Source organism: Rhopalosiphum maidis, chromosome 4 (assembly GCF_003676215.2).
Source record: "Rhopalosiphum maidis isolate BTI-1 chromosome 4, ASM367621v3, whole genome shotgun sequence".
In the NCBI taxonomy this organism is placed as follows: domain Eukaryota; kingdom Metazoa; phylum Arthropoda; class Insecta; order Hemiptera; family Aphididae; genus Rhopalosiphum; species Rhopalosiphum maidis.
The window spans coordinates 34,518,057-34,542,096 of NC_040880.1; the positions used below are offsets into that span (position 1 = coordinate 34,518,057).

At 26.6% G+C, this 24,040-nt stretch overlaps 1 protein-coding gene across 1 annotated transcript; it reads left to right on the forward strand.

Annotated features, from left to right (window-relative positions):
* Positions 1–213: 213 nt before the first annotated feature.
* LOC113561329 (chromosome transmission fidelity protein 18 homolog) lies at positions 214–23,391 on the forward strand. The gene is made up of 20 exons (XM_026967673.1): positions 214–488; positions 1,553–1,722; positions 1,791–1,899; positions 2,147–2,300; positions 3,583–3,706; positions 3,795–3,878; positions 4,737–4,986; positions 5,590–5,730; positions 5,795–5,946; positions 6,300–6,496; positions 6,566–6,802; positions 6,875–6,943; positions 7,565–7,676; positions 7,743–7,913; positions 9,735–9,884; positions 9,983–10,113; positions 10,757–10,959; positions 12,269–12,345; positions 21,062–21,119; positions 23,173–23,391. The coding sequence occupies exons 1-20, from the start codon at positions 401–403 to the stop codon at positions 23,271–23,273; spliced, it is 2,778 nt and encodes a 925-aa protein (XP_026823474.1). The 5' UTR covers positions 214–400; the 3' UTR covers positions 23,274–23,391.
* Positions 23,392–24,040: the final 649 nt, after the last annotated feature.

Below are 24,040 nucleotides of genomic sequence, written 5' to 3' on the forward strand. Positions count from 1 at the left end.
TATTCATCCGTGGTCCTTCTTATTGGGTCTGTGATAAGCACATAATTTTACCGCCATTTCACCACAAATATCTTTATTTGAGTCCTTATCATTTTTCAGATAACTGAAGTCGGAAATTCGCCAATAATACCTAGACATGATGTAGTTGACTTAATATATACACATTTGTGTTTTATATTAGTCTATTAGTTGATTAGTATAAATAATAAATATTAAATATATAAATGTCGAGGTAATTATAATTACCTTGATAAATGTATAATATAATAATAAATTAAAAATATTGCTATTTATTATTAGTACTAAATTGTAATTAAATAGATCTAAAATAACGTACATAGGTTTTATATATTCAATATACTATTTAGTTTGTACAAAAGTTTAATTTAAAAGCCATAAAATGGACTACTTGGATCCGGAAGAAGAATTTGAAATGATGCATGCTGATGAGTTGGAAATGATGAATGAAATGGACTTTACAACCGATGGTAATTTCATTACATTTACATAATTTTGTTGATTTATTATATTATTAGTAGGTTATCATTACTTCGAGCATTAAATATTAAAATAAACAACCGTTTTTATTAAATCATTAAATCTTTAAGCTCTTTAAATTTAATATCAGATTTAACATAAATTATAAATATACTATTATACGTCTATACCTTTTATACTATACTTTATATTAGTGGTCGGCAATAGGCGGCCCATTTCAAACTCTAAAACGACAACAATTATTTTTATACATTTTATTATTTTAAAATTTTAGACAATATTTTTTTCATAGTAAATAATTTAAGAAAATAAAATTTTATTTTTGTCTAACCCGTACTTTTTTGAATTTGTGAATGTGGCCCAAAAGTCCAAAAAGGTTAACGACCACTGCTTTGTATAATTTAAGAGTATATCAGGCGGCAGACAAAAAATACAACATTTCAAGTTCTTCAAACACATAGACTTAGACAAATACTTGTAAATTCTAAACCATGATGTATTACGTAAAATCAACATTAGCTTTATATAAATTACGTCACAATATGTAACCCTCCATCCCAATAGGCTAATAATCGTTGTAATTGAAACCTTATTTTAATAATAATAAAAAAAAAAATACATTGTGTTTTGCACATACTGTTTTTACCCTCATTCCTGGTTTGATAGCGCTGCTGCTATTCTCTTACCCAGTTATAGTTCTGCATTCGTTTATTATAGGTATTATTTGCCAAAATAATATTGTATGATTCAATATTATAGGTAACAAAATGTACCACTTTTATTGTTTTGTAGCTTTGTAAGTTATAAATTATAACTATGTTTGCATGCAGACTTTTGTAATTTCAAAAGCCAATCTAATATGTAATGGATATTTAGTTAAGTATAAACATTTTTTTACAATAGCAGTGAAAATCCAAAAATCCTATTTACTGTAAAACCATTGTAAATGCAGATACACAATTATTTGACAATGATAAAATGATCACTTTGCAAATTATTATATATTATATTAGAATAGTTTTCTAATTTTATTTTTTATTTTTATTATTTATAGCTATTAAAATTTGCTCACCAAAAGATACAAGACGAAGTTTAAAGTTTTCTTCTAATGAAAACGTTGAATCTGAAGGGAATATAAATTTGTCAAGTGAATTAAATGGTGTGTTTCCTTTATCTCAAACATCAGTGGTTTCTTTTAACCTAGATGATAGTGATAAAAATGAAGTATGTTATATTTAAAGTCATATACCACTGTTCAAAATTATATTTATAGTTTATTTATTTATTTCTAGGCAGATCAAAGTACTTCAGAGTCCATTATTTCTATTAATAATAAAAGATCTTTTGATGTTCAAGATCTATTTGGAAACACTGATGATATTAATTTTGATGATGAAGAATGTAAGTTTTCAAATGTTTAAATAATCATTAAACTTAATATAAAATAATAATGTATGAATTTAAATATATTTATTATTTATATGCTCTCTATTTTAATGCAATATAAAACAAAAAATAAATGGATGTATTATTATAATAATAATAATAATTTATATAATTTATAAAAATAGTTGTAAAAGTTATAAAAGTAATAGTAATAGTTGTAATAGTTATAAAAGTTGTTAATACATTTTTTATTTTATTTTAGTGGAACCTGTATTAAAGCGTCCAAAAGTAGATCCATTATCTGACAAAGATATTAAACAGCAAGATTTAATAAAAAGAATTATTGATCAAAGAAAAATATTTAAATCTGGAAAAAGATCCAATTTTTTATCATCTACTTCTTACAATAGCTTAAAGTATTTTTTTTAAATTAATATTATTAATTTTTTGTAAAAACCAAAATGCTTATAAGTAAAGTCTGGATTATATATGTAGTAAATTATATTTAAATAATATGCACTTAAAAATATTAAAAAGTATTATTGTGCTCTTATCCAAAATAATGTTTTTACTATTTCTTTGATAAATAATAAAATATAAACATTGACCTTTTGATTAAAATTTAAATACAATTTAATAAAAACTGTAACTGTATGAAAATAAGATGTTCAATGTACAATTTATTGACTTCTTTTTTATGCATATGAGTGCATGACCATGCATAATCTATTATTTATTGTGAAACAAAACAGTTTTGTTAGATACTTTAATCATACTGGTACTACTGGTATTCCTTGTTTGTAGTAAACATCTTTCTAAAATTTTTAAAGTATTTAAATTTATAAATCATGAAATTGTAGGTATATAAATAATTTTTATCTTTTATTTTATACATATTAAAAATTAGGTATAAATGGAAAAATTACTTTTTTTTTAATAAACATGCTAAATTCTTAAAATATGCTATTATCTTTAAATATATAATTAAATGCACTTTATACTTTTTTTTATGCATTCTCTACTAAGTAAAATATCTAAATTTCTTAATTATTTTTTGCTTTTTCAAACTAAAAAGAATAATGAAAATGCATCAAAATTCAGACTTTACTTATAATACTAAAGTAGTAAAGTATGTTTAATGTTTATATCTATAAGCGTGTGTAGGTCCTCTTAACCAAAGAAGCATTATTGTCGTAGATTTGGGCTTTAGGGATGTTGAACCCTCCTGATTTTTTCCAATTATGTCTTTGAGGTGAAACTACTATCTTTGAAACTAATCCTCTCACAGTTATGGATGTGGTTGTTTTATAGGCTTAACATAACAATATCACAACAGTCTTCGATGTATCCTTTTTTAAAATTCGAAAATATAACAATAAAAATTATCTGACTTTTAAATTGCATTATTAAGATTGAGGTTGTAGTATATATTTGACTGTTGCGTAGCCATTATTTTTTTATAACAAACCAGCAACTATTTCTGATGCTGATAGTATTTTGTTCTCTTATGTATATTAAAAATATATTTTTTTTTAAATACTAAATACTTTGATGGAAGGTTTATAGGTGGAAAATTTTTACTATCTCCTCATGCACGCGCTTATGATTGTATCAAATTAAATAAAAGTTTTGTAATATTTTATTTTTATTCTTTAATATAATTTGAATATAAAAACTGTTATATTGTAATTTTTCTAGTAATTTGCGTCCTTATGAAAGTGTGTCAAGGAGAGTGCCATCGTGGTCTTTTTTTCCTGCGTGTGATGATGAAAATCAAAGATTATACATTCGTTTTCGATCTGCAGATGCTGTACAAGAAGAAGTATTTTAATTATATTTATCGACATTTAGAAGAAATACTTTATTATGAACTTAATTTAAAATCCTTTTACTTATTTACTACGATTCAGATATCAAGTTTATCATGGCATACAAAATCAGTGCAATTGCTTTCAGACCCTATTGATGAATTGATTGCACGTGCTTATGAAAAGGTTTCATTATTTATATATTACTTACATTATTTAAAAGCAATTCAAAGAGTAACACACCTATTTATTTTTACCAAATTTATAGAAATTGTTATTAATGTATATACCAGGGGTGGCCAACATGACTATGTATGTGAGTCATATATAAATGCAATTACATCCAATTAACATATTATCAAATTACGAAATATGAAATTATAAAATAATAATAATAATAATAATAACATTTTTTTTTTTTTTTTATAAATGTATACAAAAAAATTAAAATTTTGGTTTTTGTAAATAAGATCACGAGCCGCATACGTCGATGAAGAGAGCAGCATGCGGCTTGTTAGCCGCAATTTGGCCATCCCTGGTATATAGCTATATTTTGATGTAGTTTATACGTCATTTGATATATTTTCATTATCTATAGATCTTCTCTTACTTAAATTCTAAATAGCTAGCATGATACTGCAAAATCATCAAAAAATGTAGATGAACAATAAAAAATAAAAAAAGAGGAACAGTCTTCTTTACTATTATTTTCATCTTCACAACACCTAGTTTATAATTATTGATCTTCTAGGTTTGTTTGTGTATTATGTTTTGAATATATTTAACATATTTTACTGAAAATTGCTTTAGTTGTACACAAGACGCTTACTGAAAAAAATTGGTGAATGGGAGCCCAAAATTTTTTAAATATAAATGCTGAAAATTTATAGTCAATAAAATATTTCTACTTTTAAAAATATATATTTTATAATAAATTGTACATTTTGGAGAAAAATAAATAATAATTCATTAAAAAAAACAAGCTTTACTTTCTAAATTTAATCTTGTGTCATAGATTTCTAATAACAAATTTTTTTTACATAGATTGAGAATAATGAAGCTTTACGATCAGGATTAAATCAAAACGATGTTAGTATTTTGAAAAATGGTATTGATAACACAGCAGAATTGTGGGTTCAGAAATATAAGCCAAATAGATATTTGGATTTGTTAAGTGATGAAAGTACAAATAGAATGTTATTGCATTGGCTAAAACTATGGGATAAAGTAGTATTCAACAAGGAAGTCAACAAAAAAAGAAAAGCTACCAATAATGTTTATGACAAATCAGCAGGTATATTTTTAATAACTTACATAATGTATAATATGTATATTATTTTCTCGGTTATAATTAATGAAGATGACATTAGTTTTTACGTAATCGAGTGGTACAAATTTCTAAATCCAAGTATTGTTGCGTCAGCACATTATGAATTGGTGGTAGGCGGTACTAATATTTATGGCTTATTTAAAATTGTCCAATTCAAGAATGTATACCTGGGGTCATAAACCCATAGCCTGTGAACAACATACAGCCCACAGCCTTTTTTTTTATTTGAGTATTTCAAACACATTTAAGCATAGCATTTATTTGTTTATACATGTTTCTATTACAAAAGCGAGTGGCTCAGGGATGTAAAAAAAAAAAAAGTAACACCACTAATGTGATTTAGCATACAACATTTGGAAGTCTCTGTATATACATAAAGTCATATTATGATGGATATGATTAACATTTGGTTAATATGTATATTAATTTAAAATTACATAATTCTCCACATTATACAGCTAGTATTAATATTATACAAATAATGCAAGAAAAACATTTGTTTATTTTACTTATGTTCAATTGTTGTTTCAAAACTAGTGTGTTATAATAGTTTTAAATTAATTACAGGAAATAAATTTACAAAAAAGAATCAAACCCTAGATGAAGGATTGGATGAAAATAATTGCCCTAAGTATAAATTAGCATTGTTATGTGGACCACCAGGTCTCGGGAAGACTACTTTAGCTCATTTGGTTGCCCGACAAGCAGGTACTTTATTTTTATAATAAACTTTAAAATTTATATTTTATATTTACATTATTTCTAATATTAGGCTATAATGTCGTTGAAATGAATGCTAGTGACGATCGTAACCTTACTTGTTTTAAAAGACAGCTTGAAGCTACTACACAAATGTGTTCTGTGATGAGTAATGATTCAAGGCCCAATTGTTTAGTGTTGGATGAAATTGATGGAGCACCTGTAGTAAGTAGCCTATATATTAAGTAATGACATTATAGTCTGTAGACTATAGTTAATATATGTCATGGGTTACAAAATGGCAGCTTGTATATAAACATAATTTGATCCACAGACAAGAAATTTTTTTTTTTTAATGATGAATTAAATGAAGTAATTTATGAGCATAAACATATCCATAGAATTCTTTAAAATTTTAAATTAGCTTAATAAAAACAATTCTTAGTTTTTTTTTATAAGTATTGTTAAAACTTTTTTTTTTCAAATTAGTTTTTTTAGATAATTTTATATTAATTAGTCCAATTAGTTTTAAATATTTATTGATTCTTAACAAACCATATCTATTTAATTTTTTCCAGGCATCAATAGATTTTTTAATAAAATTTGCTACAGAAAAACGTGCGAGTCGTAAAAAAAAAACTGATAAAAAAGAAGAAAAGAGTTCTATATTAAAAAGACCAATAATTTGTATTTGTAATGATGTTTATGTACCAGCTTTGAGAAATTTAAGGCAAAATGCTTTTGTATTAAATTTTCCACCAACATCTTCAGTCCGGTAAGCTATTATTACTATAATAATTATATATTTATAACATAAAAAAAAAAAAAATATATTTTTACTTAGATTGGTAGAAAGATTAATGGAAATATCAAGTTATGAAAACATTAAAACAGATATGGGTGCAATGACTGCACTTGGCACCAAAACAAATAATGATATTAGATCATGTTTGTCAACATTATCATGTTTTAAAAATCAAACAGTACGCTTATCTCATGTGAAAAATGCAAACATTGGTTCAAAAGATATGCAAAAAGGACTTTTTACTGTATGGCAAGAAATATTTCAAATAAATAAAAGGTAATATTTTTAATTCAATTTTTATAATAATTAATAATTGTATGAATATTTATTTATGTATGTTTATCTTAGCTGTTATGAGAACAACCCAAACAGTACAAGTGATGGTTTTTCAAGTCATAATAATGTTATGAAAGACAGGTAAAATAATGTATTTGGTTTTCTATAGCATTAAGGTTGAATGAAAGTTATTCATTGATTTTAGGATTTTAAATTTATAAATAATTTTTTAATTAGGAACTCTTATTACTATAATTTATAATCTTTGTTTCTATATTAATAAACAATCCATTATTCTATCAAAAATGTTATTTTCTTGCATTCTTATAATAAGTATCATTTCTCAATTATTTATTATATATTTGTGAGTTGTGACAAGTTTTTGCTTTATTTCATGATTAATTTATTGTTTGCTGAATATAATTTATATGCTTTAAATGTTTTTTAAGAAGATAATTTAATTGTATAATTACAATTTATAAAGAAATAGACTGCCACAGTTTAAATATAGTTGAATGGTCATTCAATAAAATTAAGTTTTATTCTTGACTGTGTTAAATTAATAATTATTGTTTTATAAGTACAATTAATTTTATTACTGTATATAGGGAAGAATTAATATTATTGTTTTGATAATAGCTAAGATAATATTAGCTTGATAATTGGTATTTATATTATGAAACTATTTTTTGTAATATCTAATATAATTTAAACCTACAATCTAGAAAATACAAATTAATGTAGTGTATTACTTTTTTTTAGAATAAACAGTGTTTTAAAAACTGTCCAGAGTTATGGAGATTATGAAAAGCTTAGCCAAGGAATTTTTGAAAATTATTTAATTCTAAAGCCCAAAGATTCATCATTAACAAATGTATGTTAATTATTTATTTTACATTATATGTTATTACTTATTATAATTATTATTATGTATATTTAGATTGCTGAAGGCCTAGAATGGTTTTGTAATTTTGACAAGACTATGCATGTGATTAACTCTTCTCAGAATTATTCACTGTTTCCTTATTTGCCATATAATTTTGCTACTTGGCATTGTTTATTTGCTACATTTACATGGCCTAAAATTACCTACCCAAGTGCTGCATATGAAGTGAGTTATATTTTTAATTTAATTATGTAATGTTGTAGGAAAGTCTTGCTTAATTAGTACTTTTAATTGTTATGTTAATTTGTTAAAAAATATTATTTACTATTTTCTTAACTATTGGGATAATTTATAAATTTAAAAATTATATTTAATGTACTTAAAAAACAAAATACATCTTTATGAATATCTTTAGATTGTATTAGATCAAAGACTAAATTAGCTGCATTCTATTAGATTTTTGTGATTTAATATTTACTATTATGATATCGACTAGGACTAAAATTATGAGAACTATAGAGAAAGGTGTGATTAATGGAGCTTTAAGGCCTGAGTAAATTGAGGTCTTAGTGGTGAACCTATTCTTTAACCACCAAGACCAAAAATCTTATTTTTATATCTGACGTTTGGACTATGAATTGCTTATGCTTCGTATTTTTAAATTCTGTTAAAAGAGCCCATATACCCATCTAACTCTTACTAGTCTGCAATTGTTTTTATTATAACTTTAGTAGAAGTTAGAGTTGTCTTTATTTTATTATTGTGTATCATTCATGTATACAAATACAGAATATTATTCTTTTAGTAATTTATTGTAACAAGTATTGTATGTTGAATATAAATAAAAATAATAGATGAGGAGTTAACAAAATAAGAATGCTTTATGAATTTGTAAAGTTTCTAAATTATATTATTAGTACTCGTAGAAAGTAAATCGAGAAAGAATAATCCAACATAATAATTATATGGAGTATGAAGAGCAAAAAATAATCAAATGGTTTTATTTTAGACATTACTTTCAATATACATTTATTATTTTTATTATATTTATATTTATATATTTACATTTATATCTATTTATGTGTGTCTGATTTAGTTAATTAAGTAAAACAATTTGATACAACTACAAAACTATTATTGTTGCTGTTGTTATCGTCATATTCTATGGAAAAAGTAGTATTAATATTCTAAAAATGGACAATAGTTGAAAACACAGTCTCATAACAGCATTGTGGTAGTGGGTGATACTTGTGTTTACTATTTTTACATGAATATATTATTGAATTTTTTTACTTATGTTTGTTTTAAAATGAAGTATTTTTATTGACCTTTTAACACGTTAGCATATTTAAGTATAATTGTTGTGTTACTGACACATTAGGGTAAAAAAAAAAAAAAATAGAAAAATACAATTTCAATGTTTAACTTGCACATACTTATAAAATAATACTTGTAGGAGACTCTAACAAAAAACTAATAGATTAATCATAACACTGACTAAAATATAGTGCATTTAATAATAACATCAATATTGGGGCAGTTTAATATACACAAACAATGCCATTATGTAAATAGCATCAGTGCATCAGCTGTGAATGTAGTAATATAATTTGAAGTTGACATATAATGTTTTTAATGGTATAGATCAGGGGTCACTAACTGGCGGACCGTGGTTTGCATCCATACTGCGGTTGCTTCTTTTACGAACTCTTATCCGCGGAGTAAATTTTAAAATATTTATAATATAAATAAATACAAATTATAAGTGTGTCAATGTATAATACGAAAAAAAAAATAAACTAATCTGTATTGAACAAATGCATGAATAAATCAATATAAATACTAATTAAAAAAATATATATTTATTAACGTGTATAAATTATTAATACTGCAGTTAGAGGACCGAGGCCAGTAAGGTAAGTTTCAAAACGTGACCCCTGGTATAGATAATGCATTTCAGGCACATATTCCTCTATCACTCTTAATAAGGGCCAATGTATAGGAAAAATGCATGACTTATCTTTTATAATTATTTATATTTATTAGGCAACAATGAAAAAAAACAAATATAAACAAATCATGGATGAATTAATGTCTGGTATTATCCCAAGTATTCGAACATTCCTACATCGTGATCAAGTTTTATTAGATACTATGCCATTACTTATGCATATTGCTGTTCCAAATCTTAGATCTGTAAGTATAAATACTAATACACTAATATAAACTTAAGTATTTGCTTAAATTTTTATAGTTTTTATTTAAATATTAATGATTTCATTATTGTCTCATAGATTAGTACACAATTATTTACTCAAAAAGAAAAAGAAGATCTTGCAAAAGTTGTCAATATTATGATTGATTATGGCTTAAATTTTTTTCAAGAAAGAGATGCTGATGGGTCTTTTAATTTTGTGCTTAATCCGTAAGTATCATATTAATTAAATATTATTAAAAATGTAAGTAATGTTTTACAAAAAAAAATTTTCATCTTTGTAATATTTAGATGATATGTTTTCCTTAAAATAAAAATCATTTTGAAAGTTTGATTTAGCAATGGGCAATTGATTTTGAATTATTTATTTATTTTAGTTTTCAAAATAATAATAATGGGCTCACTGAGTATTTCATTTGGGGCTCGGGAGTCCATTCTGTAGTTAATACAATATAAATGAATTTTAGATTTAAATCCAATTTAATTTGAGGACTTGTCTCATCTCAGTTTTTTCCATATTATTTTAGGACTATATCATTGGCATTATACACAAATTCATTCTTAAGAATAATTCAAAATATTTTACTAATTTATGTAATAAACTGTATTGTCAATTTTTATTTTTACTTTTTTTAAGTGTTTTATTTAAAACTTTAAACTAGTGTATACTTTGGTAGGCTATTATTATTCAACTATTAAATTAAGTACTTGTGCACTGTATATAGACTTAAAGTTTATTAATATATTATTAAAGAAATTATTTTTACATTTTAGTGCAAATACATATATATTTGAAACAAAATCCATGTAAAAATTATAAATAAATAATTACACTATATTCAATATTTTTTAGATGCGTAGATGATGCAGTAAGATTTCCTGGGTTGGAATCATTTCCAACATCTAGCTATGCTATCAAACAACTTATTTCTAGAGAAATAGAATTGGAAAATTTGAGAAAGAGAATGCCTCCTGCAGAACTAAATAATATTACCGTAGAACCTGATCAGTTTGATGAAAATGAAAAAAATGTTTCTACTCCAAAAAGTGTTAAAGGTCAATGAATATGTTATTTTAATAATGTTTTATGATATTTTTAAGTTTGATATCAGTATTTAAAATAAGTTTCTTTTGTTAGTATGGAGTGCGCAAAACATCATCCCTTATTTCAATAAAGCAATATACAGTTATTTAAAATTGTAGAGTAGTGGAAATTGAGTCTATTTATGTAAGAGTATGAGACATTTATGTTACGATTAGTTACAGTTATAAAAATGTTATGGACAAACCAGTAACATGTTTTTAGTGTGGAAATTTTAAATTAAATGTTTCCAGGACACTTGATTTCCAATAGTGGCGATATTATGTGGCCCACACACTCTAGATTTAAAGCCATACATTTTTTTTCTTTGGGGTTATGTTAAATCTCAGATATATAAAAAGAAATCTAGAAGCTTTGAAGGAAGCAATTTGTATAGAAATTCATCGTATACCTCAAGAAATGTTTGAAAAAGTTATGCAAAACTTCATTTTGCTTAAAGTAATATATTGGAAATAAAGTGCACCACTAAACTGAAATTTTATTTAAAACTGCATAAATTAGCTTGTATAATAAATCATAAATTCCAATTTATTGATAATACAATTAAAAAAAAGATAATTATGTATCATATTTAAAAAATATTGATATTCATTCAAGAAATAGAAATTAAAATAATATTTCTTTTCAATGCCAAATTTATAGTATTATAATATTTTTAACAAATTAAATTAAATGAAAATGATTACATTTTTGGTAGAGTGTTAAATATTTTCTTTTGACATTTATGCATTTGTTACTATTAGTACACACTTTTTTGATCTATCAGATATCTGAATTAGTATTTTTTATTTACCTTATTTTTCTGTGTATTTAAATTCAAAATACGGATCCTATTTTTATTCATCATTTGTGTTTAAATATATACCATATACTTGAATTTAAATACTTGTGATAAATATACATTATACAATATAATTAAATTAACTTTTAAGATTTAAATATATAGTTTAACATATTTGTTTTAAAACCACACTCCAGATGAAATTTAAATCACAATTTCATTCATTCAGATTAGTTTATATTATCTAAATTGACTTACTATTTGGATTAAACTGTTAATAATAGTTTTTTTTAATCTCAATTAGAAATCTGGGTATGTACTGATTGGGCTACTATTATACATTTTATTTTTAAAAATAACCAACTACTAGAACTGTATTTTTAGATACTTAATATATTTATTACTTCTATACAATGTAATAGATAATGTCCATAAAAGTTTTATAAATAATAATAATAATAACTGTATAATTATTGTATTAGGTGCCAGAAATAAGCAAGTAACACCTAATCATTTACAAAGACTCACACCCAAAATTGTTGGTTCTTCAAAAGTAACTGTAAGTAAAATTATATATAATATGATTATTAAAAGTGTTATAGATAAAAAATCTGTTTATTTCTGATACTAAGTTTGAAAATGTATAGAAAACACGATTTTTTTTTTAACTATCCTGATCCTTGAATGTGTAGTCAATGCAATGTTTTTAATTTATAAATATTGTAGAAATGATGTAGTATTTAATTAATATTAAAGTAATAAATATATACTGTGTCCGCGGAAATAAAGTACACTTTATTCCTTATTACTAGGGAACAGATTTAAATGCTCTAAAAACAAGAAAAATGCCTTTTAAAAATACGATTTAATTCACTCAAGTCATTTTTTTTTTTAAAATGCTCTTAAAATAATTTTTAACATTGAAAAAATGTAATTAAGTATATAAATTTGTATTTTTATTAATTATTCATATCATTTTCATCATCTTCTAGTTCTCTTATCTTTTTTTTTATTCTGATAATTATTTCAAAAATGAATATACAATTTAGATAGATATATTCGTATACTTTTACCTTCTATCTTATAATAGCTCTGTATAATCAGGTGCTATTTAAATTTTATCAAATTTATTAACTCCTATAGAAAAAAAAATGTCAAAAAATGCAAAATAAAAGTTGCATTTTTTAGTTACTTGATTATGTATGAAATTAGTTTTGTGCTTAGAAAGCAATTTTTATTTAAATCTGTTTCCTACTTATTACCATGTTAATCAATTATGTTTGCAGGACTTAAAATTAGATTAATAATGAATCATAAATTCCTATGACTTACAATTTTTTTAACATGTATTTTTCGCGTGCGCAACACAACTTCGATTTTTTTTTTCAAGCAATTTTGATCTATAAACTTTTATTCTAAACCCAAAATTGGCAAAATTTGAGCAGGTACAATCAAAAAAAAAAAAAATATATTAAATTTAATAAAGCGAAAAAATACGTTGAATAAAATAAAATAAAATTTAATGGATTAATTTTAAAATTACATTAAAAATGAGGGTTGCTATTAAAAAAAAAAAAAAAAATGAAGTGTTGCGCATGTGTAAAATACATGAGTTAAAAATTGTGTCGTAAAAATGTATGATCCATTAGTCTAGTTTAACAATCCGTAAATAGAATTTAAAAATGTTTACAGTGTAACGAATAGTAAAGTTTACCTACCCTGTTTTAGAGGACATACAGTATACATGATATATATTTCAATTGTAATATTTAATAGTTTTAAAAATAGGTGCAGGATTATCTTTTGAATTTTAATCAGCCAAAATCATTGTACATTTTTATAATATTTTTTTTTCTTGGAAACGGAAATTTTTAATTTCTTATAGTATTATACTATTATATTTGTATTATCTTTTAATTCTTAAGACAACATCATCGATAAAACATTAGGACCATTTTGAGTTTTGAATTGGTTACTATTTTACTATTCCATAAATTCGATACAGTTAGTTAATATTCTGGTTTAGTTTTATGTCAAATTGATATAAGGTACCTAATACATTAGAGATAAAGTACCAATCATGAGTGAGCAAATAATATTTTAAACTTTAAAAATGTTAAGCGTCATTTAAACGAATATTTGTTAAATGTCCGTTAACAATGGTTTTATAAAACAACTCTTGGCAGTATTTTCTTATGATTACAGTTTAATACTTAGGGAGGAAGTTACCCAAGTGGAACATTTCGATTTGCTTCATTAATTTCAAAGTCTTATAGACAATATACCGTACAATGAAGTATATAGTTGAGTCCATTTATAATATGTATTATATACTCTTTTTTTATTATATTCCACACATTTTTTTTCGTAGATGTTTAAACATTTTAGTTTTTTTTATTGTAAGCATTTTGTTAGTAAAGTCGCTTACATAAAATATGTTTCCATGAACATAATTTGTTATTTATGATTTAGATTTTTACTTAATTAATGCACATTAAATAATTTATTAATTTTGTATTTTATATATCATAGTCAAAAAACCTAAAATAACTAACCTAAACTTAAACTTATATACGTTTTAAAATGTTTTCTTATATTTGGAGCGAGAATTTTGTATACATATATATATACCCAAACCTAATATTTTATTAAAAAAAATCACATTTAAGTGGTCGATAAATGGTTTGTGTAGAGAACTATTACACCCCGATATATAGTCATTTAATAGTGTTTCGTATTATTTTTGTGTGCTTGGACAACAGAACACCCTATTCGATTTTGTGGGTGGTGGTGTTCGATGTTTACGTCCCTTGCTCTAAGAGGGTCGGTTACAACGATAACAATACCTACTTACTATAAAAGGGTGTAACTGTTTGACTAATAGCGTGTACCCGACAGTTATACCATGTATTCAGTATTGCCTCGTGATTTATTAACATGCAATCCGTCCCACCCAGTATACTCATGATTGTGCCCCTTCTCGTTTCCGATTGTGTAGGATTATATAGTGTATTATTATAATATAGTACTCGTAATGATAATGATGGTTATGATGAACCGCATGATTGATATTATATTAATTTTTTATTGAAATATGTCTGTCTGGTGAACAAACTCATCTCTTCGTAATGCTCTCTCGATATTTGAGTCGTTTGCAATTTAAAAACATTTTACATTGCCAGTCTTTGTGAATTCTAGCGATTACCACGAAAAGAAGAAAATAACATTAGAGTACTTGCTAGTTGCTATAATTTACTCAACTGTTAATGAACGTTATTCACCAATAAAACAACAATATATGTTTCGTTTCAAACAAAATTCATCCATTTTTAACACGTGTATGTTAAATTTATTTAAGTACTTTGTGAAGATCAAATAATAGTTAGTGTACTTTGTATAAATACCTGAAATTAAAGCACAAGCTGCATTTGTATAATCAACGACAACAAGAGTAATGTAGATTGTGTAGATGTCTATTTATACTTGTCAGGTTTTTTTTCATTAATGTATTCTTTAATAAGTAGATAAGTTAAATACTATCAGAGATGATGATTTCGGTGCCCTGGGTTCATTATTATTTTTCACTCCTCCTTCCTTATAAATGTATACAATATTATATTAAGAAAATTAAATAGGGTAAAATATACAAATGTAATCTAATAAACTTTAGCGTAATCAATGAACAATTGATCTTAAGTGTTAGATATTATAGACTTAGTCATTCTCAAAAATTCAAGCTATTGTACGTATTATATTAGTTGACTTTGTCACGATATTTTTCTAAGAACGAACTTTGATAAATCAGTTTTATTTATTTATTGTTTTTTTAAACTTAGCGCGATAGCACTGCAGCGTCCAATTTTACCTTCTTATCGAGTTACTATATTAGTGTATACCTACTATATAATAATGGTACTATTGTATGTAATATGTCTATATAAAGTTATTTTATTTAACATAGTGTATTTGGATACAAATTGGTGAAGGGTCTTGTGTCCAAAATTATTGGTATCAACTTGACCATAAGGCAACATAATTATACTATCTTGTCTGAAATATTTGTGTAGTGCAAATATTATCAAATGAATGAATACATTAAATTTTCATATATATGCCTATACTATATATATATAATATTTACGAATATTAATACATTAATTTGTACTTATTTAAAAAACTTAATGTTACCTAAGTTGTTTTTATTAAATACTTTTTTCTTTTTACCTATCCGATTTGTAATTCAATCTATGTAGTATTGCATAGATGAATTCATCTAGAAATGTAAAGACTGTAACAGTATGTGTTAATTTGTATTATTTTATTTTGCCTGTCAATGGTACGTGATAACAATTTATTTGGATGTAAACTGCTCCGAGTCATTGCAGAGACGTTGGATTACCTGTCGTATAACATATTGGAATTTCTTATTAATTTTTTTTTGCGGTACCCAAATTAGATACATCCTATATTATTATTACGTAACGTATTATTCAGTTGTAAACACTAGACGCGGACGAATACTGTTGTTCAGCCAGCAGCAACGACGAGATAGATGAGTATAGGTCGGAGCTGCTCGCGGTCTCTATTATATTCTATATAATAATAACATATAGCGCGCATCATTCGGGTCCTCCGTCTGGACGATAAATAATGCACTTTATTATGGGAATAGCTTTTATACAATATTAATTGTCTGGTAACGATGTGTATTACGTACAAAAGACTGAGATGCGCGCGAGTCACGCCCTCTTAGTTGCGCCAAAGTCATTAAGTCGCGTAGTCTTTCATCGCGCACGCTGATCTAGTGGACCGCTGCGGAACGGCGAGCGGTGGTGGCCGAACTCAGACATCGACGTCGTCGAGGAGGATAGGGGGTGTTGACTCAAAGGAGAAGAGGATGGAGCATAAAGAAAAAATGAATTTAAAAAAAAAGCGCTGCCACTCAACCCTCGACTTGTAATTAATCTTATGCTGTGCGCGTATTGTGTGTACACAACGACGACGATGACTACATGTTATTTTATTTATTATTTCTTTATTACCGCGCATTCTCTACGTCTCTCTTTTACTTTTTTCCTGTTCATTGTATAACGAACTACTCTGCGATTACGGGCGTTTGCGTTATGTTGCCGAGCGCGAGAGTGCTGGTAAGGCGCCGTGCGATTATTTTTTAATGAGATGCACCAACGGTTGTCCAAAAAAAAGTATTTATACGTATTATATATACCTACTGGTTCTTATATTATTATTGCGATTCTTATCTCTAGTATAATAATTAGGATTCGGATTTATGTTTCTGTATATATTTTTTATGAAGTACAATTTACCAACTTTGCAGACAAGTATTCAATAATATAGTTCCAGACAATTCTGAACACGAATATATGATATTGTGTTTTAACATTTTTTGTTGTATAAATACATGTGTTTTTACATGTTTCACTATTTTTCATACTTTTATACATATTTCTTAAATTATATACAAAATCTACAATGATTGATTTTTCTGGGAGTATTACAATATTGATGCAGCCGTTAAATTTTGAGGGATATTCGCGGAGATTTAAACGTCGTCAGTCAATTATCTTTAAAAATCTTATGATAAACATAATAATATATATATGTATAGCTCATCATGACATTATTGCAATCGAGATGACGACGAAGATCATTAGTTATTATTACACTATTCATTACGAAAACAATAACATTTTGTATTTTTTAATAATTATAAATTTTAATACTTTTCTTCTATCGAGATATTTTGAATTATACATCATGTTTATTATATTAAATATTCAGACTTTTTGACACATCATAAAAACGCATTTAAGCATTTTATTTTTTATTTCATTATTTTAATCAATTTTTTTAGTAAATATATTTTAGATACATATATATTTTGGGGTTTTAACTACAATGTATAAACGTAAACCTTATAATATATATATACCTGTCGAAATCTTTATATGTAAGTTGGTATATTTCGTGCTTGACTTTATAGTATATACCTATGTATGGTCGAAATCCTAGTCGTAAACACTACTTATATAGGGCCGGCTTAACTTTTTCACTCGACACACTGTCTACAGTTACCACACTAACCGGCCTTCATTTGTATGGGTGTTTTCACGCCCAACGTATACATAATAGTATATATGTAATACAAAAGTGCGGCCTGTAATGATTGTATTTTAAAAAGAGAAAAAAAGGATCTTTTTATTTTTGTTTAGCCTATTGCTGGTGCGCAGAGTATGTAAGTAGGTTTATACGAGTACTATGTATTATGTAATACGAGGGTGATATCTCATCACAAATAAATAGGCTTTGGGTGATAATGCTTGTACGATTTTTTTTTTGCTTTTGATCGAGCAGTCTCGGAATAGCGTAGGTTTATAAATACACCTTAAGTGCATATGATGTTATATTACTATTTATTATATATTCTTTGAATTATTCATATCATTTTGGATGTTAGATTTATATTACAATATAATATATATCATATTATGATGGTTTGTTAAAGATAAGTTTTATCATTTGTTTTTTATTTCAACTTTTAGTATTGATTGTTTTGTATTAAATAGTATTCTATAAAACTTTTGACTTTTGGAGTACTTAGTTTGTAAATGCACATTTTTATACAAACTATATCTTTATAATTAAATTTTCTTTTATTAAAATTTAAAGTCATTGATATAATTATATATTTGATTTTAAATCTTTAGCCGAACCAAAAATATAATGACTAATGGCTGTAATTATGATGTAGGTTTTTAATGTTGTATCCCTTTTTTTCTGTTAATTATTTTTATGCTAGTATAAAATCTCAACAAGTATCATGTAACAGCTCTATTAATTAATAATTTTATATGGACGAAATCTTTTTAAAATATATAGTATACTGGTCATTCTGGATATATCAGTGATAAAAAAAAAAAAAAAAAACAACAACATATGAAATAAAAAATAAGAATAAATAATAGTGGTTTCAATTTCAAATAGTTTTTTAAACAAAATTATCTATTATTAATGTTTTAAAAATAATACCAATAGTTAAAAAAGTTATATGATAACAGTTTTATTATTCATGGTAATTGCTATGACTATTTTATCGTTAGATCGAGTTTGTTGTATAATACTTAACGATCTTAAATTAAATTATTTTTAATTTACTATTTAAAGTGTTGATTGAAAGTTCTTTAATCTGCGGGAGGATAATGTATTGTTATCCGTTTAAAATATTCAATGAGGGTCAATATAAAGTGTTGCAAATAGTACAGTAGTTCAATTTTAATTATTTAAAATATAGTGGTACTATATTTTATTTTGTATGAGTTAAATCGGTTAATTTATTATCATTTAAGTAGTAATTAAAAATAAATAATTTAAAAGCTGTTATAGTGTGTAGTTAAATTAATACAGATGTTCATGTTTGGAAGACATATGTAAACTATAAATTAAACATTTATTTTAAATAAATATGCTCCGAAAACGAGTCTATGTTTTATTATATGATCATGTTTAATATATTATAGTGTTTTAATTTGTAATTTAAATTTGTCTACAGGTATTTCAGTATTTGTAAATTTGATAAAAATTTCTGAGGGGTATTAGTCTCTGTTTAGCTTTTGTTAGAAAAACGATATATCGATAACCCAAGTTATAAGGATATAGGTAAAACGGGCTCATTGTATTTTATATATTATTGTAATAAAAGTTAGTAATTCCTCGGTTTCTGTTGACAATCTCGGAGTAAGCTAAAAGTGCTGATACTTGCTGAATGTTTTCTATTTATATTACTATGAAATATGATTTATAATTAATAAAACGTAATATTATTACTTTCATACAATTTGGTTACTAATTACACCGTTCAAAACCAATAAAAAAAGTAGCAAAATATCAAACAAAATTAATTATTATTGTATATGTAAGCGGCTTTTATCTCAAAAACTAGTTGCAATTAATTTTCGAAACTGCCCTAAAAGGCTTTTGAATCAATCCCAGAAAATAACTTGATTTCATGGTTATTTATAAAATTCGGTATTTGTCTGTTAAAAATGGAGTTAAAACCTGTGATCTCGAATTTATCGCGTCAAATGATAATGTTATAAGCAAAAGTTCTAACAACATTCGAAATGTTACTACTGTTTGTTGACCGTTGCTGATTGTGATGGTGGTGGTAGTGGTGGAGGTGGCGATGGAGGTAGTGAAGGCGTTGGTGTGAAAATTCCAAATATATATCTGCTGTGCGCATAAAACATTGCCGGACATTACTGGCCGTCACTTCCGGTATGAACGAAGTGGTGTTGGCGGTCCCGCAGTCGTCGTCTATTCTCCTCTCCCTCTCTTCTTTCCGTCGACTCGCTCCGTTCTAACCGGGTATATACGTGCGTATAAACGGCGGTCTTCCCCTGGCCCCCTATATCATTCATTCTCGCCCTCCGACCCAAACCCATCCACCATAATATACCACCGACTCAACCCTCGGCCGCTGCAGTCATGGCATTCACTTTCCTTCGAGTCTCTCGTTTACTACTCTCCTCCTCGCATTATCGGTCATAAATCCAACGTCAAGGCGCCAAGTTTCTTACTTTACCCGTACAACGTTTCCTGACCCGACATCATATACTGACCTCTGGTCTTTTTGATATAAAGTAGTTCTATACGTTTTAGCTATCGCGTCCGGTCCAGAGCGGTTTTCGATCCATTAAACCGTTTTAGCGTCTCGGACATACATACACACGCACACACACACATACATAAACGTGTACGGGATCGTGATCGCGCCCTCTATATTAGACGGGGTACCGGGAGACACCAACTTAAGGGGTTGATGGAGGGTTGCGTCCTTAGACACACACACACACACACACACACACACACACTCACACACGCACACGCACACCATAATATATATAATATATAAACGTGCGCCGGCCATGTACGGTTTGTACACGAGTCGTTTAACCCGAACCAACGTAATACATTTTATAATCAATTAAACCCCACTCGTACACAAAAACGACGGGATAATATATGTATTATATATAAATATATATATTATATGTGCATTTTCAAGCGTTAGTGCGACTGTGGTTGGGCGGTTTCTTTTCCGTTTTAGGTCGTTTAAAGAAGGGTATCTACTGCCACTACCACCACTGACGTCGTCGTCCATGTTGTGTTATTGCGTTTGTGCTTACATGCCTCCACTGTGTAAACCCTAATGTAACTTATAAAGTTTATTTATTTACTTTATTACTTTTTTTCAGAAAAAGAAAGATTTCTTTGGTCGCGAAATCGATTCACCCGTCGGGCACAAACACAAAGGTAAGCGTGCCGAATTAATGACCAATATAATACGACTGCTGCAGCAAAGGCGCACAAAGAGACCAATATTATTAAAAAGCGTTAAAATTATATACACCACAGTTAATTGTTGGAGTTTTGCCTAACCCAATAGTAGTTTCTATATCGAATAAATTGCACGTACAATTTACCATGATATTGTTTTAATTGCAATAAATAAAATAATTATTAACTGTAATAACGCGCACAACTCATGATCTTATATCAAAATGTATCGCTGTATCATTAAAATTACTCGACTATCTATTCGTTTTTAAATTAGTTAATAATAATTAAAATACAAAAAATAAAAATTGATTAAAAATATTAATTTTTAAATTCCAATACTTGTAATAAAATAAAATTTTTTTCATGATGTACAGGCACATCAATTATCTGATAAAAACATTAATTAAATTAATCAATAATTAAAATGATGTGCCAATATAAGCGCTTATCTTCATGTATAGCATGTAATCTATATGTATCTATAAAAAAATATAACTCTAAAAACATTAATAATAATAGGTATATAAAATATTAATATATTTTACCAAAATAATCAACTGTAATTTTAATAAAACTTAAAAAATACTACATAATATTTACCGACAAATGACTATATTTAATTGACTCGAAGGTAAATATTAAAGAATAATATATTCATTTATGTATAATGGTGTGCTAAAAATATTTAAACTGCGCCTATAAAGGTAACACATATTTATGATTAATAATCATCTAATGGAATAGTATTGCGAATTTGTTATGACAAAGGACAATATTAATCTATTGTAGCTGGTTGGTTATATTCACGCCGTATAATAATTAATCGACTTTTGAGAGATAACCGTCAAACTTTAGAAACGGAATGAATTAATATTAATACATATGGTGGTGGTGATTTCAACATTTTCAACGATGTATACAGTGACGAAAAATACGATCCATCACACCGCAGAATCGCTAAGCATTTCCCGTCAAAAGTGTCGCGCTATGCAATCATGTTCTGCACGTCTTTATGACCTTGTAATAGAATAGTGCTCATATTATTCTAAAATAGACGATATTATAATATTGTTTGCAGAATTACACACGATTTCTGTATTCGATCCGATTTTTCGTGCTGTGGCCGAGGGTATATTTGCGTAGCGTTCACTACTATTCATATTGTATACTCCAATCGTTTTCAATTTTTATTTTACCTATTATGGCGCACAACGAAGCATATTTAACAGTTTTTCGTCAATCGCTGAGTCTAGGTGTTCTGTCCATGTTAAGTAGAAAAAATTGAAGAAAAAAATTCACTGGTTTCATGCATCGTGTCTATATAATATTATGTTATATATATATAATAAATAATAGTGCATATAATGCGGCCCTTGCAGTGTATAGGTGCCGAGCCAATTACGCATTCGCAAACATAAGCACCGAGTCCCGCCTGTTTGCGTACACAGTTTTCGAGAGATTATTATTGTTTGTTATGCCGCACACGTAATGAGATTCGTGTCCGATATTATTATTATTATATGTTCTGTGTTGACACACGGCGGACGAGGCACCGACTGCTGTTGCAGTTCCGTGCCGGGTCGCATGGGTAGGGTTGTTTTATTAATGCGGTTTTCATCCTTTGCGCACCGTAACAGGTTTGCGGTGTGCCCGCTGTTTGCTCGATTAAAACCCTCAGCCCCCGAGGTGAATCCCGACAATATGTCAAAAGCCGCCGATGGATTTTTATGCGCCGTAAATATATATAATATTGTGTGTTTATCTACCTCGTCGTTTAAAATTAATAGGCTAACGGTGAAAAGAGCTCGCTCGTTGTGTCGTTTTTTATTAAAAATAATGAAAAAAACAACAAAGTGTCTCGACCCGGTTTTTTAAATGATTCCATTTTCTTTAAAAAAAAAAAATAACTACACCACGCGACCGATGCGATAAAGAATTTCTTCACCTACCTTTAAAACATTTTATTAATTATGTAAGATGTGTATTATTATTATTTTTGTTTAAATACATTTTTGATGCGTTACAGAATTTAGAGATGAAATCGTGAAAAGTGACGTTTGGTTTCATTTCAAAGAAGGCTATAGCAACGCAGTGAGAAAAGCAGTATTAATGAAAGATCTTTACTGAACATTTTATTATATTAAATTTATTTTTATATTCATAATTTTTTTAAAGTATTTTAAAGTTTGAATTGATTTAATTTATTCTTAATGTATACCTCAATTTTTATAATATGTGACTGTCAAATTTGCAAATTTATTACTTTGAGTTAGGTAAAATATAAATTGTATATTATACTCCTAGAGGTGCTCGTCTAATTTATTAATTATACTATACGGTTACCTTACAATTATAATTTGAGCGTCGAATATTTTCTAGTGTTATTATATTAGTCGTTAATCATTATACCCTTTATTATATTGTCAATAAGTATTTTATTATTTTTTCGTACCCTTATATTGATGAAGATATTGCAAGTTGTAGTCTATTGTATGATGGTGTTTGCTTTAAGTGTATAATAATATAATGTACTGAAGCTTACTGGATTATTAAAAAATCATCAGAGCTATATAGTATTAAATGGGGCGGTCAAAAAGGAATGATGTCACTGTGGTTCAAAAGGGATGATTCAATGATCGTATACATATTAGGGTGGTAATATATTAGACTTAGGGTTTGTAAAATGTGACAATAACGCTTAATGCTAAAACATTTATTCGATTTCCAATTTTTATTTTTGTACTTATTAATCATTATGATTTAAACATTGTATTTCTTGCAGAAACGTTTTGATTTTAATAACTATTCATGTACATACACGATCCTGTAAATTAGATTTTTATGTAGTTACACCGTACACGAGTCCGCTTGGTTTTTAATTTAAACGTTGCCAT